This window comes from Orbilia oligospora, assembly GCF_000225545.1.
Source record: "Orbilia oligospora ATCC 24927 unplaced genomic scaffold scaffold00088, whole genome shotgun sequence".
NCBI classification, from domain to species: domain Eukaryota; kingdom Fungi; phylum Ascomycota; class Orbiliomycetes; order Orbiliales; family Orbiliaceae; genus Orbilia; species Orbilia oligospora.
This window is the reverse complement of record NW_011645645.1, coordinates 57,890-76,938: the sequence shown is the minus strand read 5'-3', so window position 1 is coordinate 76,938 and position 19,049 is coordinate 57,890. Positions and strand designations below refer to the sequence as shown.

At 45.5% G+C, this 19,049-nt stretch overlaps 13 protein-coding genes across 13 annotated transcripts; 6 read left to right on the top strand and 7 right to left on the bottom strand.

The window, feature by feature from the left end:
* Positions 1 to 894: 894 nt before the first annotated feature.
* Positions 895 to 1,371, bottom strand: AOL_s00088g40 (uncharacterized protein; the record flags this gene model as incomplete). Its single annotated transcript, XM_011125737.1, has 2 exons — positions 895 to 1,179; positions 1,249 to 1,371. The coding sequence occupies 2 exons, from the start codon at positions 1,369 to 1,371 to the stop codon at positions 895 to 897; spliced, it is 408 nt and encodes a 135-aa protein (XP_011124039.1).
* Positions 1,372 to 2,062: 691 nt separating this feature from the next.
* Positions 2,063 to 3,213, bottom strand: AOL_s00088g39 (uncharacterized protein; the record flags this gene model as incomplete). Its single annotated transcript, XM_011125736.1, has 2 exons — positions 2,063 to 2,499; positions 2,562 to 3,213. 2 exons carry the CDS (start codon positions 3,211 to 3,213, stop codon positions 2,063 to 2,065), a joined length of 1,089 nt encoding a protein of 362 aa, XP_011124038.1.
* A 730-nt stretch (positions 3,214 to 3,943) lies between these two features.
* On the top strand, positions 3,944 to 4,641 carry AOL_s00088g38 (uncharacterized protein; the record flags this gene model as incomplete). The annotated part of the gene is made up of 2 exons (XM_011125735.1): positions 3,944 to 4,156; positions 4,363 to 4,641. 2 exons carry the CDS (start codon positions 3,944 to 3,946, stop codon positions 4,639 to 4,641), a joined length of 492 nt encoding a protein of 163 aa, XP_011124037.1.
* Positions 4,642 to 5,009: 368 nt separating this feature from the next.
* AOL_s00088g37 (uncharacterized protein) lies at positions 5,010 to 5,672 on the bottom strand (the record flags this gene model as incomplete). The annotated part of the gene is made up of 1 exon (XM_011125734.1): positions 5,010 to 5,672. One exon carries the CDS (start codon positions 5,670 to 5,672, stop codon positions 5,010 to 5,012), a length of 663 nt encoding a protein of 220 aa, XP_011124036.1.
* Positions 5,673 to 6,033: 361 nt separating this feature from the next.
* On the bottom strand, positions 6,034 to 6,535 carry AOL_s00088g36 (uncharacterized protein; the record flags this gene model as incomplete). Its single annotated transcript, XM_011125733.1, has 2 exons — positions 6,034 to 6,231; positions 6,293 to 6,535. 2 exons carry the CDS (start codon positions 6,533 to 6,535, stop codon positions 6,034 to 6,036), a joined length of 441 nt encoding a protein of 146 aa, XP_011124035.1.
* Positions 6,536 to 8,235: 1,700 nt separating this feature from the next.
* Positions 8,236 to 8,706, top strand: AOL_s00088g35 (uncharacterized protein; the record flags this gene model as incomplete). The annotated part of the gene is made up of 1 exon (XM_011125732.1): positions 8,236 to 8,706. One exon carries the CDS (start codon positions 8,236 to 8,238, stop codon positions 8,704 to 8,706), a length of 471 nt encoding a protein of 156 aa, XP_011124034.1.
* Positions 8,707 to 10,594: 1,888 nt separating this feature from the next.
* On the top strand, positions 10,595 to 11,288 carry AOL_s00088g34 (uncharacterized protein; the record flags this gene model as incomplete). Its single annotated transcript, XM_011125731.1, has 2 exons — positions 10,595 to 10,963; positions 11,025 to 11,288. 2 exons carry the CDS (start codon positions 10,595 to 10,597, stop codon positions 11,286 to 11,288), a joined length of 633 nt encoding a protein of 210 aa, XP_011124033.1.
* A 1,841-nt stretch (positions 11,289 to 13,129) lies between these two features.
* Positions 13,130 to 13,651, bottom strand: AOL_s00088g33 (uncharacterized protein; the record flags this gene model as incomplete). The annotated part of the gene is made up of 1 exon (XM_011125730.1): positions 13,130 to 13,651. One exon carries the CDS (start codon positions 13,649 to 13,651, stop codon positions 13,130 to 13,132), a length of 522 nt encoding a protein of 173 aa, XP_011124032.1.
* A 557-nt stretch (positions 13,652 to 14,208) lies between these two features.
* AOL_s00088g32 (uncharacterized protein) lies at positions 14,209 to 14,526 on the bottom strand (the record flags this gene model as incomplete). The annotated part of the gene is made up of 2 exons (XM_011125729.1): positions 14,209 to 14,451; positions 14,500 to 14,526. 2 exons carry the CDS (start codon positions 14,524 to 14,526, stop codon positions 14,209 to 14,211), a joined length of 270 nt encoding a protein of 89 aa, XP_011124031.1.
* Positions 14,527 to 14,800: 274 nt separating this feature from the next.
* AOL_s00088g31 (uncharacterized protein) lies at positions 14,801 to 15,076 on the top strand (the record flags this gene model as incomplete). The annotated part of the gene is made up of 1 exon (XM_011125728.1): positions 14,801 to 15,076. One exon carries the CDS (start codon positions 14,801 to 14,803, stop codon positions 15,074 to 15,076), a length of 276 nt encoding a protein of 91 aa, XP_011124030.1.
* Positions 15,077 to 15,769: 693 nt separating this feature from the next.
* AOL_s00088g30 (uncharacterized protein) lies at positions 15,770 to 16,339 on the top strand (the record flags this gene model as incomplete). The annotated part of the gene is made up of 2 exons (XM_011125727.1): positions 15,770 to 15,982; positions 16,031 to 16,339. 2 exons carry the CDS (start codon positions 15,770 to 15,772, stop codon positions 16,337 to 16,339), a joined length of 522 nt encoding a protein of 173 aa, XP_011124029.1.
* A 603-nt stretch (positions 16,340 to 16,942) lies between these two features.
* AOL_s00088g29 (uncharacterized protein) lies at positions 16,943 to 17,730 on the top strand (the record flags this gene model as incomplete). The annotated part of the gene is made up of 3 exons (XM_011125726.1): positions 16,943 to 17,184; positions 17,238 to 17,428; positions 17,492 to 17,730. 3 exons carry the CDS (start codon positions 16,943 to 16,945, stop codon positions 17,728 to 17,730), a joined length of 672 nt encoding a protein of 223 aa, XP_011124028.1.
* A 99-nt stretch (positions 17,731 to 17,829) lies between these two features.
* On the bottom strand, positions 17,830 to 18,444 carry AOL_s00088g28 (uncharacterized protein; the record flags this gene model as incomplete). Its single annotated transcript, XM_011125725.1, has 1 exon — positions 17,830 to 18,444. The coding sequence occupies one exon, from the start codon at positions 18,442 to 18,444 to the stop codon at positions 17,830 to 17,832; it is 615 nt and encodes a 204-aa protein (XP_011124027.1).
* Between the last annotated feature and the right edge of the window lie 605 nt (positions 18,445 to 19,049).

Below are 19,049 nucleotides of genomic sequence, written 5' to 3'. Positions count from 1 at the left end.
TCAGAGGGCCAAATCGTCGTTTTGTGGCCCGTAGTACCTCCTTGGATCGTGAGCTCGGGCTCGATAGATATTTTTGGTAGGCTCAAATTAACAGTACTATTATCTACAATTTCGAGAAAATTAAGTCGAGGACTAAGAATCATTTGGGGTACAGCAGATCGGTTTGGCTGGATACTCACAAGTAGTGTGTAATAACTTGGAAACATCAGATTCATTTTTCCGTATTCTCTGGCGCTTAGGCTCGTTTTCTAGGCTGCAGGTTGAGTTCCGTTTCTTTCTCCCTAGGCTCGTCGGTGCTAGCATTATGGTTCTCTGTATTGGATTTGTCCTGACAAGAAGGTGCGGTTTCGGTAACTTTAGTAGATTCACTAGTATCTTAGTCCTCTTGGGTTAACCAACTTGAAGGGATCTGGGCTATGCATCCGATTTAATAAGTTATGGGTGTAACGTCTCGAAGTAGATTTTTTGATAATGAGCGGGCGACTAGGGTCTAGGTGTTCTAACCACGCCCGGATTTGGCTCACTCTCAAAAGCTTTCAAGCCTCCCATTTAATTTTACGCAGCTAGTTACAAGATTGGGCGAGACGGGCTCTCTGAAAGATCAAGGTCAGCTGAGACGGCAAAGTGTCCCTCGCATCCAGCCGCTGTCTTATACGTCTAGGTCCGTACGATGATCGTGGCCCGCGAGGAATCTAGACGTCACAGATATGTATGGCGTATTACATCAAGGAGTAAGGGGCAGTATGAACTTGTCTTGATCGCGGTGCCAGCCCAACTCCACAGAGTATGGGCAAGAAATACATTTGTAACTACACAGCCAGTTTAATAGGCCAAGGTCTAGAACTATCAAGTTATCCATGTACTATTATCTGGACCCTATCTAGCGTCCTGTTTTTATTTTTGTCCATTCAGCAGCTCATACAGGCGTTGATCAAAAGCATCACCTCCTCCCTGTAAATATTCGCTGGATATTTTCCAATCCTTGTCCCCAATATCGTCGGCGCTAGTCGGTTCGATCTCCGTGATGATATAGTATTCGATGACTGATAGCATTCCACCGTGGGACAATGGAATAAAGCGCCACGTAAAGGTTTCTGCATCATTCGACTCCCATCGAGTACCGATTTCTTTTGCACGAATGAACGACCATGCTGTAAGGTTTTGCGTCCCCAAAAAGGGCTACGATATCGTTAGCTACGTTCAAGCTTCTGGCGTGACTTTAGGAACCCGCTGCATGTTGGGCCATACCTGTACAAGGCACTTAAGGATTTTGTCAAGGCTAACTCCACTAATTTCGGTTGTCACCTTGTGCGTCCTGCCATCGAATTCTGCGTGACCATATATGCGGGCGGGTGACGGTGCTTTGGACATTGTGTAAGTCGCTGTTCTAGCTTGGGCACTGAGAGGGCTTTGTAAGAGGGCCGTCGTAAATGGGACTGGGGGTGTTAAAGATAGCTGGGTTTGAGGTTTTGGGTGCCAGGTGGATAGAGGGCGGCCTCCACCTCTTCAAGGCTGGTATTAATATATATTCGGCAGCCCTGCAGCCCGGGAAACATTGGCAATAGATGATCCGAACCGCCACGAAAGCGAACCAGAAGTACCGAGGCGTATATCCGACTAGCTTCCCCGGCTAGGGCAATAAATAAGATTTACCGGCCTATATGGAAATTCAAGTGATATACGGCGAGTGATCGAGTCGGTCTATTTCGAGATTTCAATTACGATATCGGCGATGCACACACCTCATCTTAAACTAGGCTGTCGAGATCCCATATGCCAAGAGTGTGCTTAACATCGGCATTGCCGTAAGCTCAGGCTATTCCAGTTATCTAACGGAAATGCTAGAGTTGGGGTCCTAGTTAGAATAGTCGATTGAAACGGGCTTTTCGGTCCATGTAGTGTGGCCACGGGAATAGTCCGGACGGTCGCTTACTACTTTGTGGTAATATTTATGCCCACGAGGGCGGCGCTGCGTTGAGGCAAGAAGTGTAGGTATTGATAAATTTATTTAGATTTAGAAGGCTATATACAGAGAAAATTGAATAGAAGGTACACGATAAGATCAAGTATGAATATCAGTGAACATCGCTGCGGCAAACGTCGGGGCAATGACAGTTCTCGGTGTCCTTGGGTGAATACTGTCGCAAGTGTTGTCAACCACGCCATCCATCGTATATGACGACTCGATCTGGGTTTCCTCGGGAACATTCTGGGTTTTCAACGATGAGGAAGTAGACAGAGTCTCGAACGATGATTTTCGAATGCGAGGGCTTAGGCGATAGACTTCGGGTGAAGGCAAAGCAGCATTCATTGTTGAGTTCGGAGCCCGCTGTCCTTCGCTCACACGACGAAGCTCCTCTACACGGCCTCCCTTTTCACACTCCCAGTGTTTCGTGATTAGTTTCGGAAGTTGGTCAACCGGGATGGTACCGGATTCAGGTCTTGCAGCTCTATTATCAATAGGGGATCGCGACCTATGGTCTCCTTCACAACTAATGGCTATTATAATTCAATTAGCACTTGCTCGAAGTCGCAACGATCGGAAAGTTAACGCAGCATACAACCCTGATGTTTCTGATCCGCCATCCTGGGTATCTTATTCAACCCTCTCCGGACTTTGGAGGCCTGCGATTGCTTCGCCATGTCCGAGATGACCTGGGGTTGGCTTGCTTCGATAGTATGTTGACTTCGTCCTCGTCGTACTGAGGTGTATTGAATACTGGTGAAGGGCGGATCCCGTACTTGTAGGCATTGAAGGGTTTCTTGAAGTGCAGCGTGCGGGTTCACTGCCTGTTTATGTACAACCTTCTGGGTTGGTGGGCGTGGGAATAAGTCGAAGACCCCCAAGTTGAACTTGCTGTTCTCGGTTGGTGTGTTTGGGGGAGGCTTTGGTGAAGTGTCTGGCAGTGGATACAGTAGCCGTTCCTTGGGGTTGACTGACAGCTGAGGGAGCCAGTCATTGGGTTTGGTCAGACGCTTTGGTGAGGCAGGAATAGATACTGCTCGGGCTGGTGAAGATAGCAATTGCAAGGGTGGGACTGCAGATGCATTCGCTTGCATATGTGCTCGCTTTTGCGTTTGCATTTGCGTTTGCGTTTGTGTTTGCGTTGAAGGTCCACAACCAGATAGAGGAGCTTCAAATTTAGTTTCTGGACGTTTCAAGATGGTGCAGAATCCTTGGACCAAGTTTCTGAGCCATATTGACAGACCCATAATGATAATATAACGATGAAGATGAAGATGAAGATGATAATCTATATGAATATCTGGTTGGTTGGATAAATAATGAATACTCAAATACGCAAATTCAAGTGGATGGGACATGCTACCTCGCCTATAAATTATCATTTGAAGCGGTGGTGCGGTTTGCGGTATAGCCATGGCCAGGAGGCCAACGTGTTGGAGGTCGACTCCACACGGCCATGCATAGCGAGAACAGTCGCCGAGTGGCCCTTGCGGTCAGCTCCAAACTGGACGCTCAAATGTTAGAAAAGTGCGGATGACCTGGTATATTGTTAATGTAAATTAGAAATTCGGTTGCCTGGACTGGACGAGCTAGGTGACGATTTTTCTTTTTCCCCGTTCGCCTTGCAATTGCCGTGATACGTAATTGGCTACAAATTGCAATGTTTCTTTGGCTAGCGACCACCCCAGTTGTGAGAGTGAATAGAGAGGTACCTGACAGGGGTATAACGAGGGAGCTGTGGATTTGAAGCCGACAGGGATATGCATTCATGCATGAAGTACATATACTTCAGCTACACGTACATGTAGAGCGGAGGGATGAAATAAGTAGCATGTATGAAGTGTGTTTTTTCACGCCAAGACTAATGCAACCACCACATAAAATCAGCTTTGATCATAATCAAGTGGGGTTGGTTGGGCACAAGAAATACCAGACTGCTTCGAGATCGCGAGACTCGACCCGCGATCGAATCGAGCAATGTCCACCACTCCTGGGCCCGCGCAGCACGGATCGGAACCTGGGCCGTCAAGAGCCCAGCGGCAGAAGCCGCCTTATATCCCAAAACCGAAAACGTTAAAACATAGCCTCTCACAACCCGTAATCCAAGAAGCATTTGAAGTGGACTATTATCTATCCAGGACGGGTAACTGGAAGCATATCAAAATGTCAGCCGTTGTGAAAATTTTCAGGGTTCGTAGTAGTTACATTCCTTCCGAACTCTCTTGTGCTAACTAAGATAGCAGACCTGTTGCGAGGGCCCGCTCCTAGAACACAGATCCGAGTTTGAGCCTGTTGTAAAAGGATTTAATCACCAGAGCGAAGTTTTAAAAAATAAAATTTATAATAAATTTGTTAACAATCTTCGTTATATTAATATTAGTCAAGGTTTTCGTCAGGTTCTGTTTGATATGCTTGAGTCCGCAAGTGAAGATAAGTGGTTATTTGTATGGCTTGGGGGCTTAGTTATGAGAAGCTGGGAGAAGCTGCCAGACTGGTCCGAAGATCCTGCACCGCATCCATTAGATAGCTCACCCTGGTCACGAGGTTCCAGCTCACTTTCCCTTTCTTCAGCGCCATCAGCTCAGTCCGCCAGTAGTGAGGGTGCCGAATCAATTAATTTAAAGCGGGAACGAGCTGAAAAAAAGAGCCATCTTGGTATTGACGAACGTAAGTGAGCCTTTTGTACATTTGTATGGACGTACATGTATAGACACAGCTGACCGGCTTGAGAAGTTCTCAACTGAATCCTGTGATTGGGTGTAGCGGGTAAGTCCAATCCAGTCGGCCATCAACTGCCTCAAGGCCTTCCAACTTCATTTCTGACGTTCCGTTGCGATTGATCGATGGACCACAGGGTCCGAGGCTAAGTCTCTCCGCGATTGGCGCCATAGCACTTTGGATTAAGGGCTGGATTTTGGACGCAGATAGAGCAAAGGAATGACGCCGAGATTAAATAAGTATTTAAGTTGTAAATTTACACAAATATTGGAGAATAATATACAAAAATTCGATTTGATACCGTTTCAATGCGACTGAGAAAACACTAAAATACGATAAACTTAACTCTTTCCCTGTGTAGTTCAGGCTCTTCTGTGTCGACAAGCTGTTGCCCGCAATAGTTATATCGTTGAACATACTCCATGGCCGCATTCGCAAACATTTCTAATATTATTTCCTCAGGCGCACTCGGTCTCCAGCCAATTTTGCGAAAGTAATTTAGCCCACAATGACGGTGCTTTTGGCAGTTAAACAGGTCGGGGAATTCTGTGATAACAACAGCCATAAACTCGAAGTGTATCACCGGATCCGTAACTGTGAAAAAGTGGGGAGACAGCTTAACGCTCAATTTGGACTCTTGGTGCCTTCGACTGCGCACTCTAAGCGCTTCTGCAAGGGAATTTTCGAGCGAGTTCGGTACGTAGTCGTGCCGTATTCGAGCGAGAAGGCCTTTTTCATCCATGGAAAGAGGGTTGCATTGCTGACATTCTGTGAGAGGCTTCAGAATACTTTTTATCTCCTGTCGGTCGAAGCTTGCTGGGCTCATGGTCTCGTGAGTCTGTATTTTTTCAATAGTTTGCGGGCTAAGAGCTCTGGGGACCCTCTGTAGGAAAGCGAACGCATCTCTAGCAAAGCGACGGATGCGAGAGTGGCGAAGGATCGTAGCTGCAGCAGCTACAAACTCGGTGGTAAGCGCTGGACGCCCCATTTTAGGACTTATACAAAAGGTATATGGTAGCGATCAAATTGATAGATACTGCTGATAAGATACAGACCAACAGCGGGAGCAATCGTGGAGGGGTAGATATGTGTAAGTATGGAAATTTGACTGGATTAATGAGAAATAGTTGACATATATGGGCTTTTAATATTCAAATGGATCATTCCGCTACCTTTCCAATTACACTCCCAGGCCCTCCCAACTTTCCCAGCTTTCCCGGATTTCCCGGCCTTCCCAGCTTTCCCGGATTTCCCAGCGCCCCCAGCGCCCCCAGCACCCCTTACACCGCCGATGAAACCACTCTTGCATACTTGAGTGTCTAGGCAGAAGCCTTGGGCTACCCAAGCTCCTATTCTCGTGGAGTATTCTTCCTACGTTCGTTCCGCTGGTATTTGTAGATGAGAACTTCCGTGAAGGCTGCCGTTAGTGATATCGGGTTACAATCATTCCAGGCAGGTGATTCTGCAATAGCCTGGGTAATTTTGGCCCTATTGGTTACGCCTTTGTCTTCGAAATCAAATTTCAATGATAGGCGCTCCACAAGATCCTGATGAAAGGTTGATCAATATTCGAATATTATCATTCCTGCCAAATATTGGGGTACATACACGAAGGTTTTTCCATTTCGCTTTCTTCCGGTCATCTGGATCTGTGGATATTCCCAATTTTTCCTGGAGTTCTGGGATGCTGATCTGTTTATCTATTTTTGGGTAGTATGCGTAAAGCTCTTCCTCGTATGTCGAAGGGGCGAGACAGGCGGTTGGAGAAACATAAGAGGGGGCTCTATGTCGTATAGTTGATAGAATTTTCGCAGCAGTTTCTTCTTGTTCATACGTTTGATCATCGGTCATTTGGGTATATTGGTCTTGGGCTACCCTTTCACCCAGTTTACTGGTGGCGGAAAAAGACATAGAGAACTCTATAGCAATGGTGATGTCGACTCTGCGGCTGAGCTAGGCCCATAGGCTTCCCTGGCTACGATGGCGAATATGTGCCCGTGATGTTGTTAAAGATCGATTACGACGAGCAAAGGAGGAGTTTCTGTACACATTCATTTTGAAAATGCCTTGTGTGGTATTGTTGATAAGATCTATCAAACTAGCTGGGTACTGGCCTCGTACCCAGATGCCGCAAGGACCGGCGACTAGGTACCTATCCCTGAAGATCGATTGCTGCCGGCGAGAGAGATGATGCCACAGGTTGCCAACGCCGACATGCATATGCATACCATCGCGTGTTTTATTCAAATGACACTACATCCATGCAGATTCTGTTTCTTTGAAGTCCCAATATCGGCTTTCGATAAAGCCCGAGCTCCTGCTTTGATAGCTGCAGCGCTGTCTATCATTCGGATCAAACCCAACTGCACAATATTTTGTTTTGAGAATACTTGGTTAGTCTATAGGATATATCCCACTGTAATATCAAAAATGGTGTAGCGCTCCCCTATTACTTCATACTCTTACGTAAGTATTAACTCTACTTTTCGTCTCATGCATCCATACGGTCAGGAAACCATTACACACCGCAATGTTACAGCTATTATCTCAACGGCAATTTGGTTCTCCAGTATATACCTTGCATGGCCGAGAGGGGGAGAAGAGATACACCTATTAAACTCGCTTGTGTTTTCTCAATCTGGTACCATCCAATTCTTGAAATTGAGGAATCCTTGTTTAAATTTGCGCATACTACCAATGAGCTTTCGAAAGTGTTTCAAAGCGTGGAGAACTCCAGTAACCTCGTATGAGGATAGTAGGAGTACTATGTATGTGCGGCACCCAAAAAAAGATGGTTGGGGTATCACAAGTTTCCTAAGTTGAGATAAATTTACGCCACCGGTTTCGGACGTTTCAATATTCGATTGGGGTTCACATACTAGGCAACGTGCACAACGCCCCCATTCCCCGCTGAGAGATATTTTTCCTGAATTCCTGTCTTATTGACACCTTGATTCGATTCCACAAATCATTTTGTACGACATAGCAGCTTCCAACACCACAACACAAAATCGTAGCTTCGAACTTGATTGAGCTAAAGCAAAACGGGTCCAGTCTACACGGTGTAGACAATGTAATATGCTTCTATTTCTCATATATTATACTATACCATAGCTGTTACAGATCTACCGCATCGGCGCTTACGGAAACTTCTTGATTATGCGCTTTTACTTTATTTTGGAGCACGAAGGTAACCCACACGTGCGCGCTGGATGATGGGTACTCAATAGAAGCATGAGCATATTTGGAAGGTGGGTGCACGTGTGTATCCCCGCCTGTATAGTTCTGCTATCAAGATGTCTGGACCGTGACCCATAAGGGACACCGAAAGACACTTCATCCAACGCTGCGTAGTGCATAATGATAAAATGCAAAACGAAACCCTGAAACTCTTTAGAGAACATTTTAATGCTTGATAAATAACGAAGGTATTTAAAGAGGGCGGACCGAGTCCTAGATGGCCGTCCGGTCTATACAATCCGCATCACAGCTCAAACCCAAATTCTTTCATCTCTGCTATTTTGATTACTATTATTATACTTTAGATTATGATGGGACCGAATACTCCTACAAACATCGTAAAAAGCCACAAAAGAGTAGACTCCAGTACTCTCCCTGACGATGAAATGCTGATTCTGATTAAATCTCAACCGAACCCACGATATACATCGATCAAAGGATCAAACCGTCCGCTTGTCCCTGGCAATACCTCCCACATTACAACAAATTCGTCAGGGCAACTGCCATTCTCAGATACTCGCACCGCGGTTGACCGATTGCAAGATGATATATCTCGAAAGCGAAATCCACCGGCTACAGTTACTATGTGGTCTAAGATCCAGATCAATAAAAAAAACCATAGCTTCGTTGGTTGTGAGGGATCCTCGGAGTTTGGGGAGTCCGAGATATTAGAGGAGTATGCGTACACCCAAAAGTCTGCCTGCGAATTTGTTGAGAGGCTGGACTTTTCTCGGTGGACGCAAGCGTGTGGTGGCAACAACGCAGGATCGCCTCATGCTTAGGTTTTGCGAAAATTTCGGATGCACGGTGGCACATGTGCGTCTCGATTCCCGATGCCAGTCGATATCTCTCTCGAGCCTAAGCTCAAGCCCATTTCTAATTTTCCTATGTTTTTTTTTGAACCCCCGTTAAGCAAGACTATCCACGGCCATGGCCTTCTTACCGAGCCCGCAACCGCTTTAATATATTAGTATCTACATTATATGTAATATTTCGCTCATTCCACCGTTTAAACCCGATGAAATATTCGGGCTCTACTAGCATTACAGTTAGTAGCATGGTATGCTATTGATTTTAGATGGGGGTTTGCGCTTTGAATTCATATTGTAAATAGATAGATATTTCGAGTTTATTAGAGGAAGACTATATACATGTACGAGTGCTTGACCCGCTCGGCCTTGGGTAAATTAGCCTACTATAGGCTGATGAGTTTATGCCGACATCGACTCTCCGAGAAACTGGATCAAAAATTGGCTACAATTGGCTTATCGGTAAGAAAGAAAATTCACCAATACCGCTGAGCTCCCCGCTGTCCTGGGTTCCGTCGGGAAAGTCGATCTTCTGGTGAATTGTGAAGATCCAGTTGTAAGACGTAAAAGGTTGCCAGCAGTTGGCAATATTGATGGTGTCGTCCTCAACCGGGCTATCGCTGCAGATTCGGGTGGGCATCCTGAGGCATTCTAACTGGCATAAGGCCCACTTCCAAGTGAAATCTTCGCTGTCGAAAGGGAAATGCTATTTCTGTTAACTGGCGAACAACGCTATTGGTTAAAGTATAAGAGAACAAGCTAACCTGCATGATGGATAAAGCCGGCCCAGTGAGTTTTATGTGCAGTTGGAAGGGCCCGTGCTGCTTCCACAGTTTAAGCGCTGGCTGCTCGCAAGATTGCATCGATTGCTGGGCCATTGTTTCTTTTAGTGACAAGAAAAAGTTCGATATGCAAGTATTTGCACGACCAGGTCTGGGTACGAGACAAGTATTTGCAGGTGATGTGTACGATTGACGGAGCGAGATAAACTTAGGTTAAAGTATAAGGACTTTTCCTTTATACCCAGTCTTCATCAGCGAATGTAAATGATCGATATATAAACTGCTGCAGCGCAACACGCACCGCACATATGCTTAAGCCTACCCTGAGAGCCCCCTTTCTTCACTCCATATATTTTCTTTTAATTTTATCTTGCCTCATGTTATCAACTCGGCGAAGACTCTAATGGATGTTAGGAATTAGAATTAAATTGGAAATATAGGTACATATGCATACTGTACAAGGAAAAAAAAAAAGGAAATACAACAAGGCATCCAAGTGGTTTCATCGGCATTCCGATTACATCATTAGATTGATTCTAGACTCTCTTTTCCACTCTTCACTAGCATACTAGCATACTATCATGGCTCCTACCATTCTGGCGTACTTCTTCGCAGGTGCTCGGTCCTTTTCATAACTTGATGAAAACTATAGTACTAGCACCCCATGAATTGAGTAAATTCTCGGATATCGTCATATTTGGGATCTTGCAGTTGAGCTAAATTGATTATATGTCGATGTGATATACCGCTCACGCCGGACGGCCAAACTTGCCGATATGTGCAACATAGTAGACAGTACTAATGATACGAGGCTAGTTCGAGCGGAAATTAAGCTGGCCCATTACCGAATTAATAGATATACTCGTAAATGCCAACGGCTATATGCCAAGACTAAGTAATTATGAGATACAGTGTTTCCATCTCTCCGACTTTTCAGCCCCTGGAAAATTACTACCCTCGTCCTCGTTCACGGTCTCGCGTTCTTGCATATGCACGCACCAACACTCGTTCATGCTACTCAAAGTCATCGGCCCTCCTACCTGATCGCGGATACCCAGCATTATACAATCGTATTCACCATGTTCCCGAAACGACCCCGCTTAGGCAAGCCTGCGAAAAGCCCCAAAGGAATCCTCGTCAATAGTACTTCCTCTATCAAAGATGTTAAGCCTGTGCTTAAGATGCCAGTGGAACCTCAACCCAGCCCACGAAAAAGATGGCTCTCGGCTGCAACAAACACCAAAGATCTAGGTGGTATGAAAAAGGTGCCTGCATCAAGTTATTTGACTATTCATCATGAAATACTTTTGACTACAACTTCATATTTGCCGCCACCTCCGTCGCCAGTCAATAATCCCATTATCCATCGCGGTGTATTTGCTGGAACATTACCGGACACGAAGCTCGACGAAGTGTACCCTGGTTGGATTGACCGCACCAAAGCAAATGTAAGAACTTAGATTTCCAACCAAGCGCAAACTCCCGATTAACATAGTTACACGCATATAGGCTCAGAAATTCGGGGTTTCGGTCGCAATATATCCGTTGGCAGAAGGATTTTGGGTTATATCGCTCCAAAGCTCCACCGGAACAGGTCGCAATGTCGAGCATGCTATGAGGGATATCGACGGTTTCGAGGACAATTTGCTACTGAGCAAATGCCGCCGGTCCAAACGCTCGCCCAAAGTTACGTGGATGACCGCGAGTCAAATTTCATCATTTAAGTCGGACTTAGAACTGTTATGTACCGGGTCTGCGGCACTTTCGTTTTAGGTCGTCGAAAAATTATGGCCGGTTATATGGCCACAACTCGTCCCCGGCACAGCCGGGTGGGCCACAACTGTCAATTCCTGTCCGAAATTTCATATAGATATTACTCATATCTCGTCTGCGGTTTCGAGTACTTATCTTTCCTGTATACATACGCCTAGTATGTCATAATATTATTGTATTAATTGCAGTAGCATAGCCATATCCGATAAGACAAAATTCTTCAGTTCCTCGCTGCAAGTGATAATCGGCCAATTTCGATAGGGTTCGAATTCTATATTAGAGTAACGGATTTTCAAATAAATACATATCAAATTCTCCAGTCTTGCGCCTTAGGATATAACGGACCATTTGGACTTTCTATAAGTATAGAGAATACGCACACGCTTGACACCATTGCAACCAGAACTATTTCGTTGCTGTACTGATACAATATTATCCAGAACGAACTAGCAAGTGAAACTGCAACACCCGTAACACAGTTTCGACCAAAGCGCTTGTGCTAGTGCTCTAGATCCGAATACTTTATTTGGAGTATTGAATTAACCATACAGGCTGCAGTCACAGTCGGATAGGTCGCCACCACAATCTTCGCATATCTCGCTTGCATTTGTCTCGGGGTCCTTCTTTTGTTTGTTTTTCTTCTTCTTGGGGGCATGCATCAACCCTCTGCCGTCATTCGCTGTAGACGATCGCTTCGTATCGTTCTTGCCTTTATCTGATCGATCAGGGATTCTAAGTTGCGGCTTAACCGCCTTCCGAGGGGCCCAACGAAACTATTGATATGATATTAACGTTAACTCTAAGTTAATAGGCTATATAATTGCGTGAAGGATCGATAATTATAGGGTGTACGAACCAACTTTGCGAAATTCGGCATCGCTCGGGAGAGGTGGCGGGCTTAAACTTCTGACAGAGGTAACCGTCCGTTTTGCCGGGAGGAGTACTTAGAGTAGGCTTAATAGTGGAATGGAAAGTTCGCAGACTAAGGTTGCAGATTGTAGTGACTGTGGAGGTCTGGTTGATCCATTTCATGAATGGAATGACTTAACTTATAGTAGGGTATTGTATTCCCAGACATTATCGATATATTTTGTGATATTACCTCATAAAGGAGGCCCAGAGCAAGAAAAAGGGAATGCCTCCTGTGAGAGGCGCGGCGAACGTGAGATCGTCCTATATGAACGTGCGTGCATATGCACACTCATTATCACCTTGCATCCAAGGTGGCGTTTCCGCATTTTTCGAACTTTTCAGCCATGAACATGATGTAAAATTTGATATTTCGGCGGCATATACCAAAGACTATAGCTAATATGATGCGATCGAATAAAGCAAGTCAACAGATATTGGCTATCTTAAGCGACAGATGGCCTGTAGGACGTTCTAGGCTTCGAGTTACAAGAGCGCATGGATATGCAGGCTGTCAGTATTTACTCTCGCTCTTCTCGCCCCAAAAAAGGTGCGCCCATGCTTATTAGGGATTTGTTTCTGAATTCACTGATGTGATACAGCACTGTGGTATTACAACTATGAAATGTTGGTATTAGGTGTTATGGAACGTATGATACAATTTTATGCTCATAATGTAATGAATATGCTTAATTAATCGGCGAGGAAAACGAAATCGTGCCAAGGGAGCTGCAACTAGCCACGGGCAGCTTAACGAAAACATGGCGCCTTCCCTGCCTCCCTAGTAGTAGTTCCAGTTGATTTCTGGCAAATTCGAAGCTGCAATATCCCCTTTCGAGTTCTTAGACCGCGCACTTTCCTTCTCGTTGATGGGATATAGCCCTCGATGTCTTTTCTGTCTTCGAAAGAGCCGACTTGACGGCTCTAGAAGTTTAGCTAGCAGGGGAGATTCCGGTAACCTCATATACCAATCCCCTAAACAGATCCGTACAAGTCGAAAAGCTCTCGCGATCATCATCGCTATGATGAAGCTCTATTTCCATAGATGGATCTGGAATGTCATCCATCTTTCTCAAACGGAGCAAGAAGGCGTCGTAGGCATCGTTGACTATCTGGTTTAATTCACTTCGTTGACCGAAGTAAAGTCTTGCCACAGCTTTGTCTTGACTGTTATTGCAGTCGCACATCAGAAATGGAGCAGCAGCGGCTAGCATGCTAATATATCTTTTTGCCATTTCAGCCAATTTTTCGAGACGTTGACACATCTCGTCTCCAGGCTCCATTTTATTCAACTTCTCTACTCCTTCCTTGATATTGATAACGACCACATCGAAATCGCCCTTTCTTTTCTGTAACAAGCTGATCTGCTTAACAAGGCCGTCTTGAGTAGAGTGGAGCCAACATTTGGTGCCGCTAGCCGGACCGTTCGTGTTCGAGGAGTTTTCGGCGTCCATGAGCGAGGCTGATAACGCGTTAACGTTTATTTGAGCTGTCGATTGTGACGTAGCGACGCCAGTTACGTTGATTGAAATAGAAGTTGTTCTAGGCTAGTAAACCTGAAGTGAAAGGTCGCAGTTGCATACCTTATATACCTGATATTTAAGTGTCAGGTGGAGGAACATAAGAGTCAGTATGTGAATGCATCTATTGCGTTAGAGACCTTGATAGGAGGGGCAGGCTGTGCTGATATATATATCCCTGAGGTACCAACAGCTTGTTGATTACCTCGGAGTTCTGGGGTATGCTACCTGGCTCCGAAACGGTATGCACCTTTTCAAAACTACCACACTTCGCAACACGGCGTCAAGTATTACAACGATTGTTGGGCGTAATACTTCTACTGCGTACATGCCGGCGAAAGTATCGTATTCTAACGAGCGGAATTTGATGCTAAGCAGCAGTAAATAAATAATATTCAGGAACTACGTCGAACTACATACAAAGCATATAAACACGCACAAGATACATATGTTTAAGTTGCCTATAAAATATTGAGAATGGCAATGTTTCTTTAACAAGCCTCCCCGTTAATGTAGTAGGCCGCATTTACCGCATCATTAATGGTCGAAAAAATCGGTCGAACCCCTATAGGACTCCAATAACCAACGTCTAGGCCACCGCCGGTTGGTATCTCGCTCATATAATCGTCGCTGATTTTGCGCTTAACCTCTAACCCGATAACTACCGCATCTTTCGGGAGCGATATGTCAACAACAAGAACAGTAACACTACAACTAGTATCCAAGCTGTCATCCTTTGCAAACTCAACACCTCATATAGAGCCAACCTCTACGTCACTCACCCTTGCGGTTCCGGGCACAAGCGCCATATTCACAGTTTCGGAGCCATCTAGAAACAACCGTCCCAACCCTCTAAATCTATTCAAGAGCAACGATAGCAACATCTCTTCGGCTAGGAAGAAAGCCGTCACACACTACCAAATGATGTGAAACATTCAATACCTCTCTAACTCTCGGTCCTCTCCGACGGGAGGGGTTCATACATATATAAACCATTCGATACGACAGCTTGCTTCAGACAAAATCTGAAAGCTACCTACCCAAATACTCCACAAGACTAGCTAGCAACCATTACAGCCCAGCATGGACACACCAAACGAACCTACGGGAAAGATGCAACTACACAACCTAGACTACATGCCGAACGCAGGACTGCAAGCGCAAGCAAAGTCCTGGATCAAAGTTTTTAAAATGTTCGAGAACACGCCCAAACCTTATACGGAAGAATTCCAGCACCCCTACAATCGCCCACGAGCAGCTCAAATTGGTCAACAATTCACCATTACCTGTTGTACTCTCAATATTTGCAATCAATATATTACACCTGTCGAACTATCGAACGCCTTAAGTCCGTTTTAGTCTAATGATATGACGGTTGGGGAAAAGTATTCCCACCAACCCCATAGAAGAGCGATAGCCTTCCATTTTCGGAACTGCGCACGATCTCAGCCAATATCCTACGAAGAAGTCCAAGCCATCCTTGAGGAATATCTCCACTCGAGGCCTGAACAGTACCGCTTGATATATAAAAGGGGGGTTAAATATCGTCGGGGCTTTGGGAGTCGCAAGGAAAAATAAGTGCGCGCGTGGGAGAGGCTAAGACATCAAGGAGGACTACTGCCAGTATCCGGGAAATCAAATAGTCTCGCAGAAGCAAGGAAGTTCGCGCTGTTAGAACGGGAAGCCATGTACATGCATTACTTCTTTCTGAAATTGTACCTTCATCGAATTTGTTGCTAGGAAATAATCGAAAATAACTCATATTTCTCTACAATCCAGTATGCCAGTGCATATAAGCGGCCATAGGATCGAATGATCGAAACAGTGGCCGTCCGGGCGGCGCCTTGTATCAATTATTAGGGCCGTACACCTGAGATCCAAGTTAAAGCCAGGTGACACCTCGTAGACCCCCCTTGCCTCTTGAAAGAAAAAATTGCGATTACAATTGGCATAACCAACTTCTATGAGCTCGTACATTTATAAGTCATCTGAGCATGGTCCCTTTCAGCTTCCCCCGAATCGGGATATCTTGCATAACCCCCACCTAGCGACATGGCGTTGAAGGCCACAGATTATCAGCACTACTGGACGGAAGAGATCGCGCCTGAAGCCGTCATGGATTTTGAACAAGCTTATGCCGCATTTCCCCGAAGCTCCGGGGGAAGAAAGAGGTCCCTCGTGCTGTCCAACCCAGCTATGGCTGAACTGCTATACGGGGCCGGCACGGATAAGCAAACCATCGATTTACGGCTGAGGCGATTGAGAGTATGTAGTGTAGCGAGATTTTGGTTTACTGTAGCTAACGATATTTAGGCCGCCATTAGGGATATCGCGGACTCCTTCGCCAAATTCTATTATGGCGTTAAGGCAGACGAGCTTTCACGGAACGACCTCTCGAAAATGACGTTTGTCAACATCACCCAACCGGAAATAGCCTTACGAGTATCGAATGCGATTTACGATATCCCCGAGTACAAAGACTATTTCCACAATGATAAGCTACATCCAAAATACCTTACTGGCTGGCTGTGGGAAAGTCGAATTTCTACCCTGAAAGGGAACACATCTTCGGATTCAGCCCCGGTTTTGCCGCCAATACGGGATATCTTGACGCATCGATAAATTCGCTCGCATCTCAAAAGTACTGCAGTGATGGTAGCTTTTTGGTTGCCCATATTTAGCTTAGTTTTAATACAAAGGCGTAGAGGTGGACTTTCTTTATTGATGCGAGGTGATATCCCGAGAATCAACTGGTGATACGCCCAGAGATATATACCGAGTTACCTGACTAGCTAGCATGCCGTGGCATCGATAAATGAACTGTTAATTGATGTAAAATTAGCCTGAAGTATTATTTAGAATCAAAGCTCCAGCGACGTATTAATGTTGAACAATTCAGGCGCAGAAACATCTGCTGCATATCTTTGCAATTGGTCAGAGGTGAATAAGGTCTTAACGTCTTTACACATCACAATATTCCGACGTCGACGTCGTGTTGCATCACACATCACTTCTCTCAAGACGCCATGACCTAGTCTGTCGCGGCGTTCCCCCAAGATCACATGCACAAGTGCCAGATGGAGTGTAGCCTAGGCGCCAAGAAGGGTGGTGCTTTTAACAGCCGTGGCAGGTTTTCGCTCCTTTGTCTCATCCACCATCTCCTTCCAATTCATCCGCAGGCTCCTTGAACTGCTCCAACAGAATACCAGTAAATACTAGGGCATCATGGATTTTCCTTCAAGTTATCCAAAATCGTCAGCAGCCCTTTTTGGCCTGGAGCATGCCATCGGCGGCTTGATTCGGGAACATGGCTCGAATGAAGGGTTTACGCCTCTCCAAACAACACATCCAGATCTTGATACCGCTCTGAGCTCCGCAATCAAGAAAGTAACCGAACTCTACCAGACAGCAGGCAAGTTAAAAGTTGGGCAGATAGTTCTTGAACGGCGCACAAACAGGCTTGAAAAGTAAGTCCAAAAGCGAGTTTTTGTTTAGAAAATATCTGATGGACGTGTTACAGCCATCTTGCACCAGTCGCGGCTCTTGAGAACCACTATGACAACGCCAACAGCGTCAGGCGCAATGGGAACGCGAAGTTGGAGTCGGCCACGATTCAGGCAATTACCAGAGCCCGATCAAGCGATCAAGGCATTGTCTACGAATACCCTACATACTTCCCCGAAACAATCCGAGATTTTCTCACAATGAATGGTATGCCAATTGCTAATTGAAATAAATGCGTCGATTACCAACTTACAAGACTATTTAAATTAGCCGAACAGATCATATATCTTCTTGATTTCTATACGATTCGGGTTGTGAAGCCGCTACGACAACTGCCCGGACTCTCCGATACAACGCAGCATACTACTGTTGAATACACCCCCACGGATGTTCAAAGTAACCGTTATCGTTGCTTAAGTGAACTTGCAGGACTCATTAACCTCAAACTTCACAAGATAGAGTCAGAAAAGCTCAAGGAGTTAAAGGCTAGTATCATTACATCTGGCTAAATATGCTTTGCCGGTCAGCCCGTTGTCTTCTCTTTACACCTCAATTGTCAAACTATCACTAGCACAGACTTTCAAACAATGTTGATACTTAGCCTTGATCTACATTTCTTTCAGACATATGTATATGGGGAGACAAAGTCGATAACCGTATAGGGTGGTCATGACGTGTATTACGAATTTCGGAATTTGAAGCACAGGCCCTAGAACGTATGTCCCAGTATTGTTTGGGGTATTTTTGAATGGTATCGAGGATTCGCTCGGAGTTCGATAAAACCGGGAGAAGTGCGATGTGAAATGGTGGAAGGCCAATGGCGCTCCAGGGTTGGCTGTAAAGCGCATCGCCAACCAACCGCCTTCCCAAACCAACTCCGAAAACATGTCTCCACGGTAGCCAAACACGATGGCATACGTGGTGGAAGTTGATCTGGTAGGCTCATGGTGGGGTTCTGGTTCTAGGCTTGTTAGCCCACAGCAAACTAGGTGGGATACTGCCGATTTGAAGTTGCCCTTTAGAGATCGGGTGGGACAACGATTAATTATGCGAGACGGTTTGGTCATGTACGTCTTAAGACGCTGAAGTGGCGACCACATTTGGAGACTTTGGATAGTTTCGTTTAAATGGAGCTTGAAAGCTGCGTAGGATGGCAGGGGTTGGGCTCCGTATGGTGCAATGCAACGGGTTGGTAATTTGTTGTATTTGACGTCCATCCGCATGGAGGGCACCTCGGCCTTAAGTACCTAGGTATAAAGCATATCTCCCTAGTAATGAAAAAGGAAGATATGGGAGGGGCATTCCCTCGTGACATGATTCTCAATCGGGCCAAAAGCAATAGGCAGGATATTGCAAAGGGAATGAGGCATTGTCGAGCATTGAGGATACTACAGACTTCTAGGTAGTTTCAGGCAACCGAAAGTAGGAAAACGCTAGGAGCTCGTGGCAGCTCAAGTAGCGAAGAATCTTTAGGACGACTTCGATGAAGAGTCTTTTAGTGGTCATGATGTTATTGTTGAGATAATAGCGTAGCTGGAGATTGGACTGAAGCCAGTAGACCCCTTCATCATTTAATGTTGGAGCGGCCCTATTTCTGCGAAGTAGCTACCCAGTGACTTGCACATCGATAATTCCGGCCCCCAAGCATCCGAAAACGATGATGTCTTGTGCGCCAGTCCCTGTCAATGCAATGACGTAGGGTATTCGAATTTGCGCATCCATGCGTTGTTGTGTTATAATTCCTCGCCAAGAACTTTGGTCTAAATATGCCCCACAAGTGGGGAGTCACGATCAGAACCTTCTCCTTCTCCAGCTCCAGACCCCTAGC